Below are 26,401 nucleotides of genomic sequence, written 5' to 3'. Positions count from 1 at the left end.
GGAGGCACAGAAGTTGGGGCAGCTTCTCTCCTGAAGGCTGATTTAGAATGAATCGCACACGGGATTTTCTGACGATGACGTCGGGCCGTTCTGAAGTTCACCTGTAGAGGAATGCGTGGGGCTGGAAACAAGCTGGTCCAGAGGCAGGGACTAGAGTAGGAGACCTTTCGGGTTCCTCCTCCACCCTGGAGTCCTCCTGCCACACTCACCAGGGGAGGCCTGCAGAACAGGAAGGCCCAGAGAGGGGCCACACAGCAAATGGCTTTCTCACACCTGCCTCTGACCTGCCTTCAGGGGCTTTCAGCTGAGGGATGAACCTACAGCCTGGACCCAAGGCCTCAGCAGCTACTGGGAATAGGCGGGCAGGAGGGTTGGTTACAACTTGAAGCTGCCTTTGCCAGGAGGCTGTCCGCCTGGGAGTATCTGGACATAGAGGCTGTGGGGGGCTCAGCTGTGCTCTATTCAGAAGTCAGGAATGTAAACTACGGGGGGTGAGAAGCAGAGATGATGCCACTCCCAGAGCCCCGAGTGCTGTGCCAAAGCCCTGGGGCAGATTGGAACAACCATGCAAGCACAGAGGTCCTGAGTGTGTGCTCCCAGCCCGAGCGAGGGCCCAGAAGCCAGGCCAGTTAGCCAGACAGTGGCCCTGGGTGACACCTGCACCGCTGGCCAAGGCCAGGCAGGAAGGATACCAGGAGCCTCTGCAGGTCCTGGCCAAACACTGACATGTCCGATGGCCCTTCAACAGCCTGAGCGGAAGCACATTTCTTGGCAGGGCTGGGCTCGATGAACCAGGCCAGCCAGGCGGGACGGTGCCCCGGCCTGGCAGGCCCTAGGGTGCACTTCTCCTGTAGAGGGTCACCAGCTCCTTCCGCTTTTCCCGCAGCCCCGGTGCTTCCTGGCTTAGGTCTCCCAGATCTCGGATTTCCTGCAGGACCTGGGTGGCCTGCCTCAGCTGCTCCACAGCCTCGCTGAGCAGTGTCTCGGCACTCACCGGGGCCGGCTCGCTGGCCAGCATCTTGTTCAACAGTTTCTCCGTCTGTTCTGAGGCCACCTGCACCTCCAGCTGGGCCCGGTACAGCCGCTGCTGTGGACGCCGGGGGCCTTCCCCAAGCAGGTCCCCCATGGAGGAGCGGCGGGGTTGGCTCTGAGGCGGCAGTTCCCAGGGGAACACGGTAGAAGCGGTTTTGTTCTCCGGGGGAATTCCTGGAGTGCCAGCAGCCTGGGATGGCTCCACAGGCTCAGGACTGTCATCCACGCCGTTCACTGAGACCTGCGCTGAGCCTGGGGCAGAGGTCTCAGAGGCCCCAGGACTCCGGGCTGGCCCGGAAGCCTCCACCCCAATCATGGAGGCTCTCAGTTTCTCCGATAGGATCTTGGGTGGGGGCGTCGGGGGCTTCCCACCCTCCTTGGTCGAAGCCTCGGAAGTCTCAGAACAGGGCACCTGGGGTGGTTCCGCACTCTCAGGCACAGGGGGCTCCTCGGGGCTGGAGTTGTCCCAGCTCACCTTCAGTTTTTCAGGCAGGACCCTGGGGAGCTGCTCAGAGGAGCTGTCCTCCCCCACTACAGTCTCTGAGTCTTCCTGGCTCTCAGGCTGCGCCTCAGAGCTTGCTGAGACAGGGGTTGGGGCTCTCTCCCCCACAGGGGTCTCCCCTCTGTCACCAAGGGCGGTCACCTCGGGAGCTGGGGAAGGCTTGGCAGGAGGCATGAGGGGCCGGAGGGCCTCCCGGGGCGGGGCTGCGTTGACGTCATTGCCGGGGGTAAGCACTGGCGGCCTGCTGTCCAGAGCATCGAGGTCCAGGCGAGAAAGCCCATCAGAAGCTGCGCTGGCTACCTGGTGGGGGCAGCATATGGACATCATCATGGACGAATGGCCTTTGGTCTGATGTGCCTGCCCACAAGGGTCCTAAAGCCCCCCCCTCCAGGCTGCCCAGGTCCCCAGGCCCCTCTCCACGCCCTCTGATGAATCCTCTGCTCTCTCACTTGGAGAATTCCCTGTGTCAGAATCACAGGCCAGAGGTCAGAGCCAGGCTGTCCTCTCGGTGCCCCGGCCGGCTTCTTCCAGCCAAGGAAAGAGGCCGCTCTTTTTAGTAGCGGTTGTCCTGGCCTGGGCAGCCGGGCACATGGTTCCAGCCCTGTTTCTGACCCTTCCTGGCTGTATGGCCTTGAGAGGGTTCCCTCTCTGCACCCACCCACTCCGTAGGTGTCAGGACCAGGACTCAATATAAGTCTCCAGCATAGTGTGCGCTCACTCCCTTCTGCTTCCCCTCCCTGGAGACCTCTGTCCAGGCTGCCAGCCCCACACCCAGCCCTCTGGCCCAGATCTCTCCAGCCCTCGCCTGCCCAGCTGCTCAGCAGCTTGTGCCCACTCTCCTCACATGGTCAGATGTGGCCCCAGGCACAGGCAGCCCTGGACCACAGCTGACTGCCAGAGGGGAACAGCTGCACCAAGCAGACAGCTGCCACCAACTTGGCCCAGGGCTCTGCAGGGACACCCAGCAGCCACACCTGGTCCTGGGGACCTTCCCAGGGAGCCCCAGGGCCTGAGAGCAGGGCTGGGCAGCAGGCCCCTCCCTGGTCCCTCAGATGGTGGGGTCCTGGCGGGGACCCTCACTCCCCTTTACACGCACACAGGTGAACTGGCGACACACACGTTCAGTCACTGGGATGAGAGTCCCTCCCTGAACCGGCTGGCCCTCCCCGCACCTCCTAGATCTCCCCCCTCAGGTATGCCTTGCCCCTCTGGTTACTTCAGTCCTTCCCTCTGCAGCTTTCCCCTCAGCTGACAGACATGAACAGGCTGCCTCACCTCAAAGCAAACTCTCTGACGACCTTGGCCCCCTCCCTTCCCCCTCTGTCTTCCTCTGGTCTCCCACTCCAGCACCCTTAGCTCTGCACCCCATGACAGTGCCAAGCTGACCCCCCTGAGAGAATATGCTGTAAGCATTACCACCTGCCTGTCTCTCACCTTTCCCTTGTGCCTTGTGGCTGCCAACCTGGCTGATGACCTAGGGCCCTATGCCCTTCTCCCCCTGGATGTGCCACTCGCCTCCTGGCCTCCTCTTCCTTGGCTCTTTACTGCCCCTCAGTCCCCAAATGTGGCATGTGCTGAGGTTCTTTCCTGACCTCCACGGTCTCTACCACCCCACCATGCACCCCATCAGCAACAACGATCTGAAAGGGGCTCCTCAGTCACCCCTCCCTTTGTCCATATCTTCTCCCGAATTCCCTGTGCCCAGGGCCTCTAAACTGCCCAGCCTCCAGGCGTGGAGACTCCTCTGACAACCCTCCTTCTCTGTCTAGTGCACCTCCCCCAGCCTGCAGTCAATCACAAGCCGGGGGTACTCTTGCTTCTCAGTCTCTCTCCCACTGGCCCCTCCCTTTTCAACCCCTCTGGGATCCTGGAGCCCCCACTGCTCCTCTCCCTCCTGGTCCCCTACCTTTCCTTCCCTCCATCCAAACCCCTGCTACCCTGGGCCTCAAACTGACCTCTGGAACACACCCTCCCACCATCCTGTCCTCAGTTCCGGCATTCAAGGTCTTCCCAATTTCCTCCCCCGACCCCACCTTCCCTGAAAGATCTCCCAAAGGGACTTGGCACACTTTGCACACTCCTGCCTCCTGCCTCAGCTCACACCATTCCCTCCACCGGCACCTCCCTCACACCACATTTGCCAATTGAAATCCTCTCCGCCCTTCCAGGGCTGCTCAATGCCAGGGGGTCCTCTGTGCAAAAACTAGACACAGCTCTGCTTGCATGTCTTTCTCCAGCTGGGAGCTGAGCTCTGAGAGGCACAGACCACTTTGGGTCTGTCTCCCTGAGGCACCAACTCTGGCTGAGGCCGGTGTGTGGACTCACAGTGCAGTAGGCACACTTACATGCTGAGCACGGCTAACACATGTGCCTGCACTCAGACCCCGCACACCGCTCAGGAGGCCCCAGCGCCAGGCGTCCTCAGGAAAAAGGGGGCCCGAGCCTGGCTGCCATCCTAAGGAGCTGGGTCCCGGGCTCAGCTGACCTCCCATCTGTCCAAGCTGGGGGCAAAGTCTTACCTCCTTCAGGTGGATTCTCGTAGGTGGCCGGCGCTGCTGGCCCCCACGCACTCGGTTCCGGGTCACATGCTCCAGCGCACAGCTCTTGTCCACCTTTATCTGGGAAGGAGAAGGAACCAGGTCAGTCCCCACCAAGCCTTGGGGAGAGAAGGAAATGCCCAGGTGTTAACTCAAAGTCAGAGCCTGGACCCACATCCTCACTCACAGGGTCAGAGCCCCATCGCTGCCTCTCTTTGAAGCATCTCCCCATGTCCAACCTCTGCTCTCTGTTTCTGCACTGCCTCTGTCATCTCACTGCAGGCCGAGGCTCTCCCTCTGTGGCTGCCCTCTCTGGGCTCAGTCTTCCTGCCCCAATATGGGCTCTCAGCCCTTGCCCCTCGGTCTACTGCAGATATGTAAGTGGCCCCCGAGGCTGCATTTGGGCTTAGCTGGGGACGGCGAGGAGTTAGCCCATGATACCCTGGTGTCTGCTTCCAGAACAGGCCTTCCCTGGCCCCAGCTGCTCCCCAAGGACCCTTGGGTCCGAGCATCCAGAGGCAGCATCTCCTCTCTGAGGGTAAGGAAAAGGGTGAGGACTAGCCCAGGAAGACACAGAGTAAGATCCACACAGGAAATCTAGACTCTGAACCCGGAGCAGCCTGTCCCTTTGGTGGGGGGGGGTGGGGGTGGGGGCTGAAACTGTCCAGCCCCCAGGTGAGGCTCAGGGCTCAGGCCACCTGGGGGTCCAACTGCCTCTGTTCCTCAGAGGAGGAGCTGACCCCATTCCACCCAGACTTTGGGCTGAGGCCCAGTCCACGCTCCCATCGCCCGCCCCACAAAAGGGGAATATTTTCCCAGCCAGTGAAGCACCGAGCATGCCGGTCACACTGAGACATGAACTAGGAGCCTTGGGAAAATTTGCCCCCTCGGGTCTCAGACCTCTGCAATCCCAGGGCCACCCCAGGCAGCCTCCAGGACCATTTTAGCCCAAATAGCTACAAACCCACGCTGTCAAAGATGACCCTCCCTAGGAGATCTGGTCTTGGGGGACACCTTGCCTGTCCCAAGCCTGGCTGTGGCCACTGTGGCCACCGTCACCACTACAGCACAGGGGGTAGGTGGCCACTGCAGGCAGATAGGGAGGCCCAGGGCTAGAGCCAGCCTGGCTTCCACTTCATGGCCAAACTGAAAAGTGAGCTTTTTGGCTTTCAGCTCACCCCCCAAACCTCTCTGGCTGGGCCCACCTGCTGTTGGGCTACAAGCCTTTAAATTCTACCCCACCACTTCCCCATGTTTTCATTTTAACAAGTAACTTAATTTCCTTACACCTCAGTTTCTTCATCTGTAAAGTGGGAATGCCACCATCTACTTTGAGGGGTGTTGTGAGGATTAAATGAGGTAACAATAGCATGGCCCAGTTTGTAGCAACGACATAATCAAGGGGTCGTCTGAGGTGAGGCTGGGCAGTGTCCCTGAGCTTACAGGGGTGAAGGGGACACAGAGCTGTCTGTCCACAGGACTTCATCGCACCTCATCGAAAGCCTTGTTCTTGCCTCGGCTGATCCCTTCATTGAGGGCTTTGATCCAGGATTCCTTCTCCTCCCCATTGGGTGCTTGGAACTTGATGTTGTTGACCTGCAGGGGGCATGGGTGGGGTAGATGGCAGATGTTAAACCTGGCTCACATTTGGGGTCTGAAGGAAGCTCCCACCCCAAATTCAAGGTGGGCCGTGCACAGCTGGCTGGGAGCAAACCACAACGACCCCACCCTGGGGCTTCAGGGGAACGGGGTGGACAGGTCCAGCTGAGCAAGGGCTCTCCCCTGGTGCAGCTGTCAGACTTAGAATGGAGTCAGCCTTGCCCTGGGGAGGGAGCTCAGGTCTGGCCCCTGCCAGCTGCTGACCTCTGGGCTTGTTTTCTCTGAAGTAGGAATAGTCCCAGTCTCCTGGGACTGAGGTGACAGGTGACAAGCATGAGGGTGTCCATGGAGAAGGCCCACTAGAACCAAAATCACCAGTGGGCCCCACAACAGTCCTGGCCACAGATAACAAAGTCCCAGGGTCTCCTTTCTGGCCTTGAATCATAGACGGTAAGAAAGGGCACTGGGGTCCTTCCCAATCTCCTCATTCTACAGATGGGGAAACAGAGGCTCACCAGATGGGAGGGGATTTGACCACGGCGGCCTAAAGTAATCCCATGACTCCTGACTCCAGACCCTACGCCACCCACCCCACAGGTCCCTCTCCATCTCGGGCAGGAGCTCCAAGCTCCTATATTAGAATCAGAGGGCAGCTCAGAGAGCCCCCTGCCCCCCGTCTGCCAGGCCCCAAGGCCAGACAGAAAATGATGGAAGGAGCGAGGCCATGCAAACTGAGGGGCTGCTTTACATGGTGGACACAGCAGTGGGGTCTCTGAACTAGACAAACCACCCCTTACAGCTGGCTGACCTGGAGCCTCAGCTTCCTTGTCTGTAAAAGGAGACCACCACCCTGACCTGCCGATGGCGCTGTGAGGGGCACAGACATGTGAAGTGTTAAATCTGGAGTTGGGCATAGAGTGCTCAGTAGCAGAAATTATCACCATGGCCTTCCTTCTGGACAAAACATCCCCAGTTTTCTCACCTGGAAAAAATGCTGAGGGAATTCAACCTGACTCAAGCCAGGGCCCGGCACACAGTAGGTACTCAGTAAATAGTTACTGAATGAATGAGCCAATAAACGAATGAACTAGCCCAAGGTTCCTTCCCCTACCCCATTGTTGGGCCATTGCCCACTCTCTGACCTCAAGATGCCCTACTTCTTTGTTGGGCGGGTCGCCAGCCTGCCCATCCCCCCGCCCTGGTGTTAGCGCCTTCCTTCCCACCACTCTCCCAGTTATGTAACACCAAAGTCCCCCTGGCCCCTCAGCATCCTCATTATATAACTTCCTCCTGGCTGCCTCCCGCTTCTCTTCATACCAGGCCCCGGGTCCCACCCGCCCCCCCATGCCAAGCACAGCCAATTGCTCATTTGCATGACCAGGGTAAATTCGATCCTGGCAGCAGATCTGCAGTTAAGTCAGAAACCCTAGGGCACCTTGGCAACTGCCTCTTAGCCCAGCCATCAGGACTGCTGGGAGCTCAGGGAGGAACAGCATTGCATCCAGGCTCTGCGAGGGCCCACCCAGCCCTGGGATGGGGCTGTGAAAAGGTGGACCAGGGCCAGTGCCTCTGAGCCAGCTGCTGTTCCTGCTCGCAGGCCCTGATTGGTGGGCCCGTGCCTGGTGCAGAACTTAACATCCCAGAGAGCTTGGGAGGCATGTACTTGAATACAGCAGTAAATGCAGCAAGAGTGGGGCGAAAAAGACCACTGGCCTGGGAGTCGAGATCAGAGTTCTGGTCTCACCAACCTGCAATGGCACCCTGCACAAGTCTTTTCACTTCGGGACAAGTGCAGAACCACTGAACCCAACCCAAACTATGGCCTTCCTGTTGGCCAGCTCCCTGAGGCAGGCTGCAGGGAGGAGGGTATAGGCCAAAGGGCCACCCCAGGAGAAGGAATACAAGGTGAAACGGGACCCAGCCCCACCCTCAGGAACCCTGTGATTCTGCTGAATGAGCCAGGCATCCCACAGGGTGATCAGAACCGGGATAAGCAGAATACCAAGGAGCTGCTCCTCCTCCCCCACCCCCAACCCCACCCCCATGTCCTGAGGAGCCACAGGCTACACAGGTTTCCACCCAAGTTCTCCAGCCAAGAAGCCCCAGGAGAAAGGACTTTAGGAGCTAACAAGTCTGGCCACAGCATAGACCCACACTGGCCTGGGAAGGCGGGGCGGGGGGGGGGGGGGGGGGACAAAATGGCAGAGGGGCAGAAAGTGGGAGGGGAGGGGAGACAGGAAAAGGAAAGGGCCAAGCTGGCTGGGACCAGCAGGCAGCAAGGCCCGGCAGGGCCACCCCGCTTCCTGGCAGCGTCTGTCTGTGACCTCATGGCAGGGGCGTGGGGATGGGGAGACGGGGGAGAGGGGCATGCAAGACACTGGAGTCTTTGTTTATTTGATTAGAAGGAAAAACAGGCGGCCTCAGGACCAGACAGCCGGGGTCATGTGACCTCCCAGCCAGAGGGCAGCGTCACTGAGGATGGGGAACACCCAGGGCGATAGGAAAGGAGGGTGAGAGGATGAGGGGGATGTGGTACTCTGGGTGGTCCCCCGTGTGCCCTCTGGAGAGCTCCCACTCTCTGTGTGAGCTCCTAGGGTGGCGAGGGTCAGAGGCCCCTTGAGTTGGAAGCAGGGTGTACTGTCCTCCCACTGCTCTGCAGCCCCCACCCGTTGCTCCATAGCGCACTCCCTACGATCACCCTGTTCCCAGAGTCACCCTGAGCCAACCTGAACTCTGAAGAATTGGGGAATGGAAGGGAGGTGTTGGCCGAAGCAGGTGAGAAGGTAGATACACAAACAGGCTTCTCCGAAGGTGATGTCCCACCCTGCACTGGGCCTGGCCCACCTATCCCACCACCAGCTGATCCTCAGAACAGGAGAAAGGAGGGGCCCAGGACTGGCAGAGGACAGAAGCCAGGTCCCCTCCACTCCACGTCCACATACACTCACTAAGAGACACCCAAAGACCCAAACAGACCGTGGCCAGGTGAACACAAAGAGATGCACCCACGTGCACTGTACACACAGGTGCAGACCTTAACACATAATGAACTCCATGTCTCTCAAAACACACAGACACAAATACAGTGCCCACCAGAGAGAAAGCAGGCCTCCCCAGCAGGATAAGGGGTCCTGGCCCAAGAGACCAAAATATGGTTCTCCTCTTCTCACAGAGCCCTAAGTAGCAGATACCACGTGAAACCTGGGCCCAGCCCCATGAACCCTCATGACACTATAAACCTGCCCCCCGCCCCCGTGGGCACACCCCCAATCCCAGAGTCAGAGCCCTGCCTACAGTTGCTGCTTTGCCCTCACCCAGGCAGAGCAGGGCCAAGGATTAGCGAGGAGAACAGCATGGCCTCCAAGGCCCAGAGCCACCGAGGACTGGGCTCCTGGCCTGAAAGCTGGGGAAGAAACAGAATGGCCTCCAGCAGGCCCAGACCAGACCCGCTCCCCAACCCCCCGCATGGGTGACTCAGCCCCACTCTGGGAGGCTCCACATGACGTGCAGAGGTCGGGAGAGGCGTGACCCAGTGCAGAGGGGGAGAGCTGGCCAGAGGTACTGTACACGCCAGCCTCAATCTGACTCCCTCCTGACATGTGTGAAACTACGCCAGCGTCACTCACCCGGACTGCGTGCCAGAGACATGCGGTGCAAACAGCAACCTCATCTGTACACACAGCATGTCCCAGGGGGAGAACCTCTTGGGCAGGAGACTTTCTCCAGCATTAGCCAGAGGAACGTGCAAGGGAGGGCAGCTGGGAGGCTGCATGTCTCCACGGCCTGAGTCCAGGATGGAGGGCCCACCCAGGAAGCCAGGGATAAAGGGGAGGCCGCTCCTTCCCCTCTGGCCCAGACTGTGTCACAGTGTCAGAGGTCTGGTGGGATGAAGGCCTCATCCTCAGCTTTCCTGCCTCAGCCCTGGGCCTCCTGTGTCCAGGGTGTGGGAGAAAGCCAAGTGCCCCACCTCCCAAAGGCTACTTTCCAACCGCAGCCTGGGAGGAGGCCCCAGGGCCTGGAAGGGAAGAGGGGAGCAGAGCTCTCAGCAGAGCTCTACACGCATCTCCTATCAACCAGGGGCTGGGAAGACTCCAGGACGAAACGCGCAAAAGGTCCCACCTGTGGCAGCCCCAGATCTGAGCCTCAGGCACACTCCACAGAGATTGTGCGGGCTGCATCCGGGGGCCCAGCCTGTCTTAGAAAGCCTCCAGGGATGATCTTCCCAAGCAGACCCCAGCCTGGAGGAGGGTCAGGCCCAGCAGGCACAGCCCTACCTTGTTCCCTGGGGATCGCAGCAGGATAAATCGGTGTTTCCGCTTGAGGAGGGCACGCAGGTCCTGGCACTTCTCATAGCTGCCCAGCTCCACTGTCTCCACACATTTCTGCTCGTCCTGTGGAGGGATAGAGGGGACATGAAATGGTGAGAGCAGGACACACCCAGACTCTCAGACACCCAGGTCCCGCCTCGGACCCGCCTGCCAATCAATCACCAAGATGAGATATTCAGTCCCCGGCATTCAGTCTGTGCTGGCTGCAGGAACACGCTCAAGGCTCACAATGCACGTGATAGATAGGGCTCACCCTCCGGAGATGGGGAACAGGGCTGACCCGAATGTTCCTAAGGCAGGAGGAGGAAACCCGGGAAGCTGGAGAGGCTTAGAAAGGGTACCTGGGGGTCCCCGCAGGCCCAGAGACCAGGCAGAGATGTGCAGAATTGTAGCCTGGAAGAGGGAGCAAGCTGTCACAAAATGAAAAAAGAAAAGAAAAAGGCGTTCCAGGCAGAGCCACAGAGGGAAGCGTGAACAAGGCATGCTTGGGGCGACATCCCTGCCTTCACCACAGTGACCTGAGTTGATTCTCTACTGGCATCTTCCTCTGCTGGGGGAGAGGCCACTCTCCATGGCCTGCACAGTGGAGAGCGCAATGGCTCCTTTAAGAGCACCCCAACCCAGGCTGTCATCCTGAGGCCCCATCACTAGAAGGGCCAGTGGCCAGGACAGTGGTCAGCCTCCTCTAGCCCATTCCTGGACACCAGCGAGACTCCTTTCTTGCCCACCAGGCCTGGCACCTGAGTGTTTCCTCCACCAGGTGCCTCTCAGCAAGCTGCCGGGGCAACCTCCTCCCTCAATGGTGATCAATTGGTTGCTATTCCAGAAGCCTTAGCTGGAGCAACTTCCTGGATGTGGCACAGTCTCACCCTGGAGACTCCAGGGAAAGAGAAGCAGGCCCTGGATCAGCGGGGGTAGAGGAGGCACTGGCCTGGGAACTGGCCAAGTGAAGCTGCTGCTGGACGTCACACAGCCAGCAAGAGCACCCGCCCGGGACTTCTCCGTGCTCTGCAGTTTGGGGGGAATATCTGGGAAGCAGTGATTCAAATATCTGCAGAGGAAATGGCCTCATTTCCCTCCATGAACCTGCCTATACTGTTTCCCAGGGTTCCACATCCACACATTCCACCAACCTCGAATCAGAAACATTTGTGGGGAGAAAGTTACATTGTTGCCGACATGTACTATGAAGTTAGGCCTACGTGGTTGCTTCTTGACTGAACATGTACAGACATTTCTTTATAGCCATTATACCCTAAACAACTAATTACACAGTATTTACATTGCATTGGGTATTATAAGTAGCTAGAGATCATTTAAAGTATATGACAGGATGTGTGTAGGTTATATCCAAACACTATAAGATGGAAATCTTATATAGAGGACTTGAGCACCCATGGATTTTGGTATCCACGAGGGTCCTAGAACCAATCCCCTGCCTCATTTTATAGAGGAAGAGAATGAGGTTTGGAGGTGAACTGATTTGCCCTAGGAGCACAGACCCAAATATAAGGGGCCAGAGCCAAACTCAACCCCACACCCTCTGACTCCAGGCCAGAGCTCTTCCCAGCACAGCGCTCTCCTCCCTGCCAGGGGCAGAGGCAGACATGGGCAGTGCCTTAGCAACAGGTTGCTCTGCACCAGGGTCCTCCAAGTGTGGTAGCTGGTCCAGCAGCAGCAGCACAACCTGAGAACTTGTTAGAAATGCAAATTCTGCCGAAACCGGTTTGGCTCAGTGGATAGAGCGTCGGCCTGCGGACTGAAGGGTCCCGGGTTCGATTCCGGTCAAGGGCATGTACCTGGGTCGCAGGCATATCCCCAGTGGGAGATGTGCAGGAGGCGGCTGATCGATGTTTCTCTCTCATCGATGTTTCTGACTCTCTATCTCTCTCCCTTCCTCTCTGTGAAAAATCAATAAAATATATTAAAAAAAAAAAAGAAAGAAAGAAAGAAAGAAATGCAAATTCTCTGGCTCTATTCCTAATGAATCATCATCTTAGGGGAAATCTGAGTTTTAACAGCCCTCCAGCTGATTCTAATGGATACAAAAGTTTGAGAACCTGTTTCTCAACCTTGGTGGCCGGGGGACCTTTAAAAATCCCAGTGCCACCCGCCTGGCGTGGCTCAGTGGTTGAGCATCGACCTATGCACCAGGAGGTCATGGTTCAATTCCTGGTCAGGGCACATGCCCGGGTTGCAGTCTCGATCCCCAGTATGGGGCGTGCAGGAGGCAGCCGATCAATGATTCTCTCTCATCACTGATGTTTCTATCTCCCTCTCTCTCTCCCTTCCTCTCTGAAATCAATTTTAAAAAAAAATTTTTTTAAATCCCAATCTCCAGCCCTGGCCAGGTGGTTCGGTTGATTGGAGCATCATCCTATACACCAAAAAAGGTCAGAGGTTCCCCAGTTGGGGCACATGCTTGGGTTGTGGGTTCGATCCCCAGTCAGGGCACGTACAAGAGGCAACCAATTGATGTTTCTCTCTCACATCAATATTTTCTCTCTCTCAAATCAATGGGAACATATTCCAGGTAAGGATTAAAAAAAAAAAAATCCCAATGCCCAGGCAACATCCCAGATCAGTTACCTCAGGATCCCTGGGGGGTGGTGCCCACACATGAAACTTTTTCAAAGCAGATGACTGTACAGCTAACGAGGATAACCACTGATGAACCCTCCCTTCAGCCCCTTAGGGAAAGGGGAACATATAGCCAGGCAGCTTGATATTCCCCATCCAGATTCAGTCAGGTGTCTTTCCCATTTTTGCCTCTGCACATCTTTCCAACCCCTAGTTCCGTGGTCAGCAAACTGCGGCTCGCGAGCCACATGCGGCTCTTTGGCCCCTTGAGTGTGGCTCTTCCTAAGCCTTAGGAGTGCCCTAATTAAGTTAATAACAATGTACCTACCTATATAGTTTAAGTTTAAAAAAGGTGGCTCTCAAAAGAAATTTCAATCGTTGTACTGTTGATATTTGGCTCTGTTGACTAATGAGTTTGCCGACCACTGCCCTAGTCTCTAATCCCTTCCACATTTCTCCACGCAACACAGGGGTAGCACAATCCACCTGGTCCAGGCAGCTCCACTGCCCACCCCTTAGTGCTCCCTTGCTCCTTTGAGGTCCCCCATCCACAAAGCACCTGCCAGGTGCAGGCACCCAATTAGATGCTAGGGACACTCTGCCATGGGAAGAACAGTCCTAACTTCCTGCTGGGCCATCACTCTCTACCCGATGCTGCCTATGTCTGCTCTCCTTTCTGTTCTCCCTATAATGCCCTGCCCCACAAAGGAGCAGCTCAAGAGCAACATATTTAGGACCAGTTGCTGGACTGAATGCCTGACTCAGAGTGAGACCCCAGGAAGTCCTCACCTACTGGGCATCCAGAGGAAGGGGGCTGCCTGGAAAAGGACCCCCAGTTGCAGAAGGTGCAGGTCACCTGCCCCATGTGCACATGCTTCCCCCAGCTGGACAACTACTGACCCAGACACAAAGGTGGTTCATCTCCACACCCAGCTCCCCACGGCTGTCTGTCCTGGGTCTCCTCTCCACCCGAATCGCTGAATCATCTGGCCCTTCTGCAGCTCAGAAAAACAGATAACCCAGCAGGCGCTGGGCGGGGGCAGCATTTTTGGAATGTCAACCTCACTGACAGCAAAGAGACAGCCAAGAGCCATTCGCATTAGCCTAGTTCCTTACATCAAGAAAGAGGAATTGAACTAATAAGCATTTCTCAATTCCCACTCCTGGGCCAAGCTCCCCACCCCTGAGAGGGCGAAGTTCCTGAAGCTTCAATTGAGGTTTTTAATAGTGATTATTTTAAAAGGGTGATTTAGGTTTTTCATGTTTAGGGGATGCAAGATCCTTCCTGCTTCCCAGCTGTGGCCAGATGTGGAGGGGCAGCCCAGGACAAGTCTGGCAGTGCCTGACAGGCTGGCAGCTGGGGACCTGTCACTCAACTCTTAGGCAGCTGGGACTGGAGAAAGCTTGACAACACCCTTTATTTATAAAAACATCCCCCTGCTGCCACCACAGCGCATCCTCATTTGGTGAGAGCAGCGGTACAGGCCATCTGGGGGGCTGTCTGAACGACTCATCCAGCTGCTTCTCTGACACCCCAGCTCCATGAGCCTGGGCCTCGGGAAGGACAGGCAAAGTGCTCCTCAAGGGTAGCTCCTTTAATCACGGAGATCCGGGCACCCAATCTTTCTTGGCCTGGGACAATTACGGATTTGCCAAGATACCCCGAGGCATGCTGAGAGGCTGAGGAGGAACAGGCAGGATGCCCTTTCTGCCTCCAGGCTGTTCTCCCCATGTGTTCCATCTGTGGGAGGCATACAGTGATAGCCCATGTTCAGTGGATGGGCCCTCTATAGCCCCAACCCCAGGACACACACATCATAAGTAAAAGACCTTTCCTCCCCAGGTCGTCACCAAGAGGTTTTTCAACTCTTAACCCCAATTTTAGCATCCTTGTTGTCCAGGTTGCAAGCCTGCTGAAATGAGACAGGGCGCAAGCCTTCAGTGGGAAAATGTGAGGACTGTGAGAGGCACAAGGACAGCAGAAGTGGCAAAGTAGCAACCGGTAGCTCGATGTTAAAGGAGAAAGAAAAGATGAAAAGTACAGTCTGATTATAAGTGACTCCGAGCCACAAGGAAAGACTCAATTTAGGCTGGCGCCTTCTTCTGAAGAAGGCAGAGAATATTCAATATGCTTTAGAGAACGTCCACCCGAAATAGGCTGTAGAGTTTATTTGCTGGCATCAGTGAGTGGAAAGAGCACTGGATTCAGTTCTAGACCTGGCTCTTCATTCACTGACAGGCTGAGCAGTCATTTGGCCATCCTCGGCCCCAGGATCCATCTCTGTCGATCCATCTCTGATGCCATGATGACTGCACTTATGGGACTGTAGAGAGTGTCATACGAGAGCTCTAAACACACATGAGTGATAAGTATTATTTCCATTATCATTGATAAATGGAGCAAGCTTTAGTTTTCTGGAACATTCACATATGTGGAACCTACCCCAGGGCCAGGGAGTTGCAGTGTAGGCATGCCACTGAGAAGACACACTCATCCTTATGCACATACACTTCCAACAGCCCCTCATCCAGGAGCCCTAGACTAGCATCTGGAGCTACCGTCCCGTGCCGCGGAGACCGCGAGAAGAGCAGGTGCTCGTCCAGGGCTGCACAGCATGGCAAACATGGAACAGATCTTCCAGACCCGGTTCTGGGTTCCCCCTGCTGCCCTCACTTTGGCCCCTGCCCCAGCACCCCAACCTCAGGGCCAGGCAGGTGCTCACCTCATTCTCGTAGACCAGTAGCTGGGCCTGGCAGAGGAGCAGATAGCGGTCTTTCCAGAGCCCTAGGAAGCCCCCGCTGCTCTTCTTGATCCAGCCAGCCTTGTCCGCCGTCCGTGCTCGCTGGGGCTTCTCGCCCGCCTCCTTCACACCCTGGAAGACAGCACCAGACATACCATGAGGGCTGCCACATGGGGGCACACAGTCCACAGGCCAAACCAGGGACATGTCCCTCTGCTGGGTACCTACTGATATCTTCCCATGTGAGCTTCCCCACAACCCACCAAGGCAAATATTCTTAACCCGGCCTTAGAAATAACAGTAATAACAGTTTATTTGCTGGCAGCAGCAACAACAAGATTAGCAGCAGCCACCTTGTACGGAGCCACCATTTTCACGCACTGTCTCATCTAGTCCATACAGCTACCCTCCAAGGCAGTGACACCATTATCTACATGTCACAGCAAACTCAGAGGGGTAACGTGCTAGAGTCACGCAGCTGGAAGGACAGAGCCAGAACTCACAATTCTGCCTCCCAGGTGTTCATTCAACCAGCCAACAAATGCCGTCCTGAGCACCGGCAATGTCACGGATGCTGGAGCCGGCAGAGAGGAATGAAAATAATGGATCGCTGCCCTCAGAGAGCCGGCAATTTAGGGAAGGAGGAGCTGAACAAATACACACTAGGCATAAACACAACAAGTGTGAAATGCTACGAAGGAAACAGTGAAGAGGTTGGCAGGTGAGAGAAGATAGTGCAGGCCTCCCACAGGAGAGGACATGCAAGCAGAATCAGAAGTTTGAGAGGAGGAAGCAGGCAGAGTGGTAATCTGCCTCCTGCCCCTGCCCCTTTAAAGAGCACCCTTGGAAGCCTCCTGCTTCCGCCCCAAAACAGGAGGCTCCTCTGCGCTCCTCCCCACCGAGTCCAGGACTTTGGGGCAGCCACCCCACCTGGTGAGGGCTCCAAGGGATTTGCCTTGGACCAGAGTCCTTCTGTCAGACATGGCAGCCACCGTGGGGCCTCCAGGCCAGCCACTGACATCTTGTGCCCCTCAACCACCTGCTTGGTTAGCTGGGTGCCAGGTGTATGCCTACCAGGTGGGGTCAGATTCACCTCCGGTCCCCAGCACCCAGCACTGTTACTTTACACATAACGGGTGCTCAAGAAATATCTGAGAAATGAAAATAAAAATACATGCAACTTGCTAACCACTTTGCTTCAGTGACTGGTCTGCACAGTAGTGAGTGTGAAGGGGAGGATGGTGGGGAGGGGATCAAGAGCGTGTCAGAATCTAGAGGGTGCTGGAAGGAAATTAGCACTAATTTTTGACAACTTTGTAATTTACATAAAGCTCAAAAAAGTGGCCCCAGTTAAAAGCACACCTCTCCCCAGGGGATACCCTGTGGCCACAGCTGCCTTTGGAAGGACAAGCCCAGGCAGATGGAAGTGTGGTGAGTTGCCAGGGGCTGGGTAGGGCACGGCCTCCCTGCTCTCTAACCTGGTTCTCACTGTGCCCCCACCCCTCTGAACTACAGCTGGGGATCTGAGCTTTGAAGTCCAAGTCACACAGACCAGAGGCAAATCACTTGGTCTCTCGAAGCCTCCGTTTCATCTGTGAAATGGAGATAGATATAAATGCAGAAATGGCAAAGATTATCGTTCCATGAGGGCAGTGACTTTTGTTTTGTTTACTGCTATAGCCTCAGTGCCTAGACAATGTCTGGGACACAGCAGTGCTCAATCAATATTTGCTGCTGGATAAAGACATGGCATGCAAAGCAGTGCCTAGGAGACCTAAAGTTAGCAAAAGGTAGTTGTTATTGTTGTTATTGTTGTCATTGTTGTCACTGCCACTCCCTCTGCCTCTCAGGGACCTCTCTCCCTGGGCCTGGTTCAGAATCTAGAACTAGGCCCTTTCTGGGCTTAGCTCCTGGGCATTACTGCCCCTGGAGCTCCTTGGAATGTGAGGTACACCTCAAGGTCTCTCCCTAACTTTTGGATGACAAGAAAAATGGGGAAGTTGGATGGTCCCAAATGGTCTTCCCGGATGGACGAATGAGGAAGTGGAAGGCTTGCCTGCAGGCCAGTATGAGCCATCCGGACCAGAGAGAGGACTTCAGGGCCCTTTACAAGAAGAGGGAGGCTCTTGTATCCTATCACCCACCCAACTCCTCTCCCCCCTCCCCAGAAACCCTGTGTTCAGCCCCATGGGCTGTGTGACCCTTAGGGGCCTCATCCCCCTAAGGCTGGAAGGGATGAAGTGGGAAGCGGGAAACCCCACCCCCACATTTCAATCAGCAACTGCAGCACTGTTAGCTCCTTCCTAGGCCTGCAGGCTCAGGCTACCGTCTCTCAAACCAGGCAGTAGGGCTGGTGGGACATGAAGCTGCTGCCTGGATGTCCCACCGCTAAGCTCCAAGCTCCCCTCCTGCTTTTCAGGGCCCACCACCGCCCCTTTCTAAGCCCCTCCACTTGTGACCTCCCCTGCCTGCCTCACCTACTGACACTGTGAAACTTCCTGCCAGCTGGGAGCTCCCAGGGAGCAAAACTAGAGACTTGTGCCTTGACCACAGTCCTCTCTGGTTGTAGCAGAGCAGTGCCCAGGGAACGCCATGGCTGGATTAAGTAGAGAAGCCAGTCCAGGGCCTAAGGGATGGGTGGGGCCAAGATGAGGCAAGAAGGCACTTTGGGATTGAGGGGAGTGACAAGTGAGGGGCTGGAGGCCTGAACCAAAGCCCAGGGAAGGGTCTCCTTATGAGGAATCAGCCACCGACACACCAACAGCTTCCCCGCCTGCCACCCTTCACCCAACTCCTCTCCCTGCCCCTCAGACATTCATTCCCCCACCAGGGGCCTGGCTATGTCCCAACAAGTTTTCATAAGTAGCCCCTCCCCTTGGCAGGGCTCACAGGGGGTTTTATCTGGCTCAGCCCAGTTTCTCAGCCTCCTCTCCTCTTGTTGACCAGCTGACCACTGTGCTTCCTGTTTCGCTCCCTCCTCTCCCATCGTTCCTCACTCAGGCTCTCCTCTGCCCACCGTGGGCAGCTTCTGAGGCACCCCTAGGCACCGTGGCTCCCCTTTGCCTGAGGTGGGAAGGTCTCTGTGTCATTCATTAAAAAGAAAAAGATGCCAGGTCACCCTAACCCTGTGCACAGGAGGGAGCGGGTGGAAAGCCACAACAATGGCCATAATGGAGAGAAAATTTGTTGATCCCTCACAACACTGGGAACTTGCGATGACGATTTTTGCTCTGTGTCTAAACCCAGTGATGCTCTGATCAAACTCTGCTAAGGAACCACCAGGTCAGAGCCCCGCGAGGAACTTCCAGTCTGACAGGGGCAGCACGGACCCTACTTGAGGCCCTGTTGGGAGGGACATAGCACCTACCTGCAGGGATACCTCAGTCCTCGCTCTCTAATAGGACAAGGAAGGGCTTAAGGTTGGTTTAGGAAGCCCTTGCAGAAGGCAGGGTTTTGATAGGCCTGTGAAGAGGGAAGGAGACACACACCTTGGCCCAGAGAAGGAAAGATACAAAGGGTATCAAAGACCCTACAGTCTCAGCTCCTTCACTATAGAATGAGAAAGTACAGCCTAGAAAGGGCCAGAGGTTAGCTCGAGGTAACAAAACCAGTCCTGGGACTGGACACTGCCCTGCCTCTCTCTAGATGGGAAAGGGCAACTGAGCAGCCTGGAGGCCACACCAGGAAAAGGCATGACTAAGAGGACAAGGGTAGAACCCCAAGGCAGAGCGGAAAGCCGAGTCCAGGGTTTTCAGCCTTACACCAGTGTCAAGAACACCTCACATTGATATTTGCACTTTTCAAAGCTTCTGCACATATCGCTGCATGTCTGGATCTCCCACCTCTCATTTTACAGATGGGGAAGTGAGGCCCTGGTAACACAAGTGGACAGATGTTCAGTGCCCAGACCTGCACTTCACCAAGCCTCAGCCTGACAGAGGAGGTCATTGAGGTTGTGGGGCCTAAGGCAACAAGAGTAAGTGACTAGGAGAAGAAATGAGAAGAAAAGAATTAGTGATGCCAAAGAGGAGGTAGGGGATAGGGAGCCCCTGGATGTGTGGGGGAGAGGTAAGCAAGACCTTAGTTAACCCAGCTGTTTGGGGAGCTTTTGGTGCTGTCAGTAAGTGGCAAAGTTGGAAACTCAGAGCCAGAGGGAGTGCAGGGCTGGGCTGGCCACGAGACAAACCGTGGCCCAGGAGGCCCCGAGATAACTTCCCTTAATTGGGGGCCAGAGCAGATCAGAAGATGGAGTAATCCTGTCTCACATCCTCTGGGAGAAGAGGTGGGGCCTCAGCCAGACAACCCAGCCCTCACAACAGGGGCCTGGGGCAGGCGAAGGCAGCCCTACCTCTGTCAGCAAGAAACGAAAGCAAATCACAGTGAAGTGACTTGGCCCCTACTTCCACCCACTCTAAGAGCAGGGGCCACAGTCACACTGTCTGGATCTGGGGAGGAGGCCCTCAGGCCCAATATTTTATAGAAGAGGAAACACAACCTGAGAGGGGAAGTGACTTATCTACCACCCCAGAGGAACGAAGGGCCTGGCCTGGAGGGAACCCTGACACCCCAGCTGCCCCTGGGCAGTGGCAGAAAGGACATGGGCACTGATGGGGACACAGGCAGCCTGGTTCACTCAGGCAGGGCTCCCCGGGTGGCCAGGGTTGCCTCCCCACCCACCCAGGCACAGACATACACCCTTCTCCTTGGCTGAGAGGGTCAGAAGCTGACACACACACACACACACACACATACACACACACCCAGAAGACAAGAAGCAAGTCCTCTACTCAGCCGGCCCCTCCTCTAATTTATTCATTCCACAAGCACACATTAAATGCTTGCAGTGTGTTTGCAAGTAAAGGGCAAGAGTCACAGAGTGCCTGACCCCTCCCCAGACCAAGAGGGTCCTGAGGGGAAAGAGAGAGGCTCACAGGGGCACTGCTGGTCCGGCTGCCCAGCTCCTTCCGGGAACTAGCCCTCCCGGGGTGGGGGAGGCAGGGGCTAGGACCAGCCCCTATTGGGCCAACTCTAGGGCAGGTGAGCGGGTAGGGTGAAGGGGACTTATACTGGGGGGAAAAGCAACTTCTCCAGTCCTCGGGCCACCAGAGAGGGGCACAGCCTCAAGATTCCTTCAGACAGGCACCCCAGAACCCACAGACCCTCCCAACACACACACACACACACACACACACGCACGCACACACGCACACACACACCACAATCCACACAGTCTGCCCCTCCTGATCCGACCTGCTGGCAGGGAGAGTCAGCGGTGACCAGCGCTCGAGCCCAGCACCCCAGGCCGCTTCAGCAGAGCCTCAGTCTCCCCGTCAATCCAATGGGAACAATAACGTGCCCCCAGTGGGTGAGCGCAGCCGAAGAGACAGTGAAGGAGGATGGGTCGCTGAAGCCGGACAAGATCCCTCCCGCCGCCCTGCCCGGCTCTGCCCGCTGGGGGTGGGGAAGGTGCCGGCGTCCCGAGACGGCGGGAGAGGGGCTGGAGCAGGGCCTGAGCCCGGGACCCCCACCGCCGTGAGCGGCTCGAGACCCCGGCCCAGGCCCCCGCCGGGCCGGCCCTCACCTCCTCCTCCATGGCGAGTCCGCGGGGTCCACCGATCGGCCGCTGCGCGCTCACTCCCCGCGCCGCGCGGGCTCCGCCACCTCCATCCGCGCCGGCCGGGCGGCGGCTCGCAGCGCTCTGTCCCGCCGGCCGCCCGGGGCCCAAGAAACTTCGGGGGGGCGGGGCCGGGGGCGGGGAGAGGCTTCCGGGGGCCGGGGGGCGGGGCCTCGGGGGGAATAGCGGGGCCCGAGGCCGGGAGGGAGGCGGGCAGGCGCGGCGGGCGGGGCCTGGGCGGGGTGGGCGGGGTGTGCGGACCGGGAGCCCGAGCGGGAGGAAGAGGGCGGGACGGGGCGGAGAGAGGCTTCGCCGGCCCGCGGAGGGAGAGGGGCTGGTGGGTGCGAAGGGTGCGGGGACCCGGAGGAGGGGGGTGGTGTTTCCGGCTGGAGGGGGAGGAGCGGGAGCGGGCGGGGCCCGAGGGCGGGGCCGGGTGGGGCCGGACCGGGGAGCTCCCGAGGCGCAGGCGGTGTGCGCCTTGGAGGTCCCCGACCCGAGCGGCCGGGGTGGCCGAGCGCCCCAGGCGGCCCGGAGCTGAGGCCCCCGAGAGGCTCCCCTGTTTCCTCCCCGACGCCAGGGCAGTGGCGACGACCTGGTTCCCTTCTCCCTGGAACCTCCTGGCAGGTCAGGGCCTGGAACTTGAGTCCCATCCGGGGAGTAATGTAACCGGAAGACCTGGGGCTGGGGCTGGGGCTGGGGCTGGGGCTGGGGCGCTGGGCTCCGAATCCCTTCGGGGAGAGGTTCTGTCCTGGCTCTCAGGGGTCCCCAAATGCCGTGTTCTCCAGCTGGGCGCTGCTCGGAACTGCACCCTTCTCTGGTTCCAACACCTGAGGGCCACCCCAGCCCCCTCCCCATTCAGCGGTGATCTTGCACCCTGACCGCCCTGCTAGGGAGTGCAATGTGGGGACCAGCAGAGAATGGTGTTAGTTACACCGCGCACCCGCAGTTTGCACTTAGAGAAACAGAGACCCAGAAAGAAAGTGGCTACATCCCATCCGCCAGCACCGCCTCCCCTCCCCCCACTCCTCCCCACCGCTTCCCCTTAGCTCTCAGTTGCCCCCGGGTCTCAGCAGGAAGAATTGAGTGCCTGTGGGATCAGTGGTGACCTCCTTGGGCTCTGGCTGCCGTAGCAGCAACTGCCCCAGTTGATTGAGCTCTCCTTTCACTGCCTTCTGCTGGCCCTCAGGCTCCCGAGCAGTCCCAGCACTACATGGAAAGGGGCAGCTTGGGGACCTAGGGCCACAGGCCAAGATGGAGGCACACGTTTCCCTCATGCCTGGGCCTGGGTGTCTTTATCTAAGCAGCGGTTCTCAACCTGTGGGTCGCGACCCCTTTGGCAGTCGAAGGACCCTTTCACAGGGGTCGCCTAAGACCATCCTGCATACCAGATATTTACATTATGATTCCTAACAGTAGCAACATTACAGTTATGACGTAGCCACGAAAATAATTTTATGGTTGGATCACAACATGAGGAACTGTATTTAAAGGGCCAGAAGGTTGAGAACCACTGAAAAGGGATAAAGAAAATCCAGCTCAGAGATCTGAGAAAATCCGTGTGTATGACAATCTCTTGCAGCCCATGCCTGAGGTTTTATTTTCTCAATCTGTGGAGTTGTGGCGCTATTGCCTCCCATGCCCGAGGACTCCGAAGATCTGTAGCTGGAAACATAGATTCCATCTTTAGGAGAACTGATACCCCGGGGAATTCATGTTGTTGCTCAGTAGCAGCTGTGGTGGAGGTGGGGTGAGGGGGGTTTTGATATCCAGCCAGCTCTGCCACTGTGAGGAATGAGACGCTGGTAACCGCTTAGCCTCAGTTTCCCCCTCCAGCCCCGGCTGGCCCTCTGGTTGTTGCCTCCACACCACATGCACTCACTCAGCACAGATATTTTATTGGCCTTGATTGCTTGCCAGGCCCTACACTAATAGCTGGAAGATAATGGCAAGACCAGGGTCCCTGTCCTCCATCAGGAGAGAAAGGCATGTAAACAGATAAGAAAACTGTGTTAAATGTGAGGGTGGATGAGGAGAGGAAGGACACCCAACCAGGACAGGTGTTCTAGGCAGAGGGGACAGTGTGAGCAATGGCATAGAGGTTTGAAATAGTGTGTGTGTGTGTGTGTGTGTGTGTGTGTGTGTGTGTGAGTGTGTGTGAGTGTGTGTGTGAGTGTGTGTGAGTGTGAGTGTGTGTGAGTGTGTGTGTGAGTGTGTGTGAGTGTGTGTGTGTGAGTGTGTGTGAGTGAGTGTGAGTGTGTGTGAGTGTGTGAGTGAGTGTGTGTGTGTGTGAGTGTGTGTGTGAGTGTGTGCGTGTGCGTGTGTGTGTGTGTGTGTGTGTGTGTGTGGTGTAGGGGGGCAGGCTGGAGAAGCAGACAAAGCTCAGGATAGAGAGGGCCTTGAAGGCTGTGTTGAGAAGACTACATTTTAACATCAGAGAATGGGAAGTCATTGAAAGTTTTGAACTATTAAAGTGATGGAGTCTGCTTTGCATGAGCATCATTTATTTATTTATTTAAAAATATATAAGTATATTGATTTCAGAGAGGAAGGGAGAAAGAGATAAAAACATCAAAGAATCGTGATTGATTGATCAGCTGCCTCCAGCACACCCCCTTCTGGGGATCGAGCCTGCGACCCAGGCATGTGCTTTTCACTGGAACCAAACTTGGGGCCCTTCAGTCCACAGGCTCTATCCACTGAGCCAAACCGGCTAGGGCTGCATGAGCACCATTTAATCAAGTTTATTGGGTGCTCTAAGTTGGGGTGCTTTCCAATACTTCATCCTGGCTTTTATCTATTCATTCAAAAGAATTTAGGGAGCCTCTTACCTGCTTACCGTACTAAACTCTTTGCATGTATCTCATTTAATCCTCACACAAGTAGACATCCATCCATGAAATAAATACAACTGTTAACCTCATTTTACAGATCAAGAATTCAAAGCTTGGACCTATTTAAGGTCACTTGACTGGTACGTGGTGGTGCAAGGATTCAAACCTCATCTGACTCCAGAGTCTGTGCTTTCTCCTAAATGACCTATTTTGGCAGCATTGTGTGACCAGGCTACACAAGATCCAGGCCCTGTCTTGGAGAGCTGATATACCAGCAGGAGGACACCGAGAAGGCTCTGATCACGGAGTGCACAGTGTGTGGTGAGAGCTGGTTCCCAGAGGGAGGGGCTGGAATGACTGACTTGTATTTAGTCGGGTTAGTTGCGGAAGTTAAGAGAAGAGAGGATTTTAAGGAAAGAGAATCAACTGTACCAGAGGTTCAATAAAATAGGTGTCCGCAGTCCCGGCTAGTTTGGCTCAGTGGATAGAGTGTCGGCCCACAGACTGAAGTTTTGAGGGTTTGATTCTGGTCGAGAGCACATATCTCGGTTGTAAGCTCAATGCCTGGCCTTGGTCAAGGTGTGTGTGGGAGGCAACCAATCAATGTGTTTCTCTCACATCGATGTTTCTCTCCCTCTGTCTCTCCCCCTCCCTTCCACTCTTTCTAGAAAATCAATGGAAAAATATCCCTGTGATGAGAATTAACAAAATAATAATAATAATAATAATAATAATAATAATAATATGTCCACAGCCCTGACTGGTGTGGCTCAGTCAGTTGGAACTTTGTCCTGTACACCAAAAGGTCACCGGTTCAATTTCTGGTCAGGGCACATACACAGATTTTGGATTTGATCCTGATCAGGTGTGTACTGGAGTGCCTACGGGAGGCAACCAATTGTTGTTTCTCTCCCTCTCCCCTCCTCTTTCTCAAAAAATCAATTTAAAAACACACACACAGCCAGCCCTAGTCAGTTTGGCTCAGTGGACAGAGTGTCAGCCTGCGGACTGAAGGATCCTGGGTTTGATTTCTGTCAAGGGCACATGCCCGGGTTGCTGGCTCAATCCCCAATAGGCGGTGTGCAGGAGGCAGCCGATCAATGATTCCCTTTCATCATTGATGTTTCTATCTCTCTCCCTCTCCCTTCCTCTCTGAGATCAATCAATCAATATACATATATATAAAAACAACAGCCGAAACCGGTTTGGCTCAGTGGATAGAGCGTCCGCCTGCGGACTGAAAGGTCCCAGGTTCGATTCCGGTCAAGGGCATGTACCTGGGTTGTGGGCACATCCCCAGTGGGAGGTGTGCAAGAGGCAGCTGATCGATGTTTCTCTCTCATCGATGTTTCTAACTCTCTATCTCTCTCCCTTCCTCTCTGTAAAAAATCAATAAAATATATTTAAAAAAAAAAAACATGTCTATAAGAAAAAAAAGTGTCTGCTGCCCAGTGCTCTGGAAGGTGGAAGACCACCCTTCCGGTAGACTGTCCTTGTAAGGCAGGAGGGCAAAAGCTTGCAGAGAAAGGACCATGAGCTGGAGGGGAAGGACTCTTTTAAGTATCAAATGAGCTAACATCGAAAATGCATTTTGTAAACTGCCCAGTCCTGTGTTAATGCCATTGTTGTTTTTATTAATGACCTGGGGATTGGACTGAGACTACCGGTGAGAGCGAGCAGATAAGACATAAGGAAAGAGTTCTAGGGAAGGAGGTTTCATAATGAAGAAAACCCCGTTCCTCCCGAGAGTCTGCGTCCAAACCAGGTGTCGGGTGAAGCGAGGGGAACCCGGGGCAGTGTTGCGCCTCACTCCGCACTCACCCACCAAGGCGGCAGTGGGCAGAGAACCAGGGGGATGCCTGGGCTGCCCAACGCCGAGGGAGGAAGTCCGGCCCCAGATGTTAGGCGTCCCTCTGGCTCCGCCCCCTTCCGCCGCCGACCAATCAGGAATCAGCTGCAGCTGCACCGGGGCGGGGAGGAGGACGGAGCTGAGGACCGTTAATTCGCCGCGTCGGCATCCAGTTATTCATTGGCTTCCTTTCCCTACAAGGATCTACTGTTGCAGCTCTTAAAAAAACATGAGTGGGCACATAACCACTTTTGAAAAAGCTCTGGCAGTTTCATATGAAACTAAGTACTTACTATCCTCTGACCCAGCAATTTCTTACCTAAGTATTTATGCAAAAGGAAGTACAAATCCACAGAAAACCCAAATATCCATCAGCAGGAAAATGGATAAACTAATATATCCGCACAATGGGATACTATTAAGCAACAAAAAGGAGCCACGCAGCAACATGAATGAATCTCAAAATTATGCTCAGTGAAAGAAACCTGTGCACACGAGAATAAATATTGCATAATTCTATGTATGAAAAATTCTAGAACAAGCTAAAATAATCTATGATGAAAACAAAATCAGAACAGGGGTTGCCTGAGGACTGAGGGTAGGGATTGACTGCAAAGGGGCGTGAAGGAACTCTCGAGGTGATGGTAATGTTCTTAGAGCTTTGTGCAATGGAGGAAATGTCCTGGATCTGTGCTGTTCAACAGGGTAGCCACTGGCCACGTGTGGCTATGAAGCACTTGGATGTGGCCAGTGCAAATAAAAGCTGCATTTTAAATTTCATTTAATTT

The 26,401-nt window shown here is 55.7% G+C and overlaps 1 protein-coding gene across 2 annotated transcripts; it reads right to left on the bottom strand.

Moving 5' to 3' along the window:
- Positions 1 to 369: 369 nt before the first annotated feature.
- Positions 370 to 21,040, bottom strand: PLEKHO2 (pleckstrin homology domain containing O2). 2 transcript variants are annotated; one of them, XM_036304562.1, is made up of 6 exons: positions 20,901 to 21,040; positions 15,302 to 15,451; positions 9,945 to 10,061; positions 5,563 to 5,667; positions 4,054 to 4,152; positions 370 to 1,834 (listed from the first exon to the last, which is right to left on the bottom strand). In XM_036304562.1, the coding sequence occupies exons 1-6, from the start codon at positions 20,910 to 20,912 to the stop codon at positions 833 to 835; spliced, it is 1,485 nt and encodes a 494-aa protein (XP_036160455.1). In that variant the 5' UTR covers positions 20,913 to 21,040; the 3' UTR covers positions 370 to 832. The 2 variants fall into 2 exon arrangements, with proteins under 2 accessions (XP_036160455.1, XP_036160448.1); XM_036304555.1 differs by lacking the exon at positions 20,901 to 21,040 and adding an exon at positions 15,673 to 15,757.
- Between the last annotated feature and the right edge of the window lie 5,361 nt (positions 21,041 to 26,401).

Source organism: Myotis myotis, unplaced genomic scaffold, assembly GCF_014108235.1.
Source record: "Myotis myotis isolate mMyoMyo1 unplaced genomic scaffold, mMyoMyo1.p scaffold_m19_p_1, whole genome shotgun sequence".
Classification (NCBI taxonomy): Eukaryota; Metazoa; Chordata; class Mammalia; order Chiroptera; family Vespertilionidae; genus Myotis; species Myotis myotis.
This window is presented reverse-complemented; position numbering and strand designations above follow the sequence as displayed.

Bases quoted from the DNA above. Each gene is read 5' to 3' on its own strand.
- PLEKHO2 (XM_036304555.1), bottom strand. From the start codon at position 15,708: ATGAGACAGTGCGTGAAAATGGTGGCTCCGTACAAG. The intron at 10,062-15,301 runs GTGAGCACCTGC...ATCCCTCCACAG, and splicing joins TACTGGTCTACGAGAATGAG to GACGAGCAGAAATGTGTGGA. The intron at 4,153-5,562 runs GTGCGATGAAGT...TCTCCTTCCCAG, and splicing joins AGAACAAGGCTTTCGATGAG to ATAAAGGTGGACAAGAGCTG.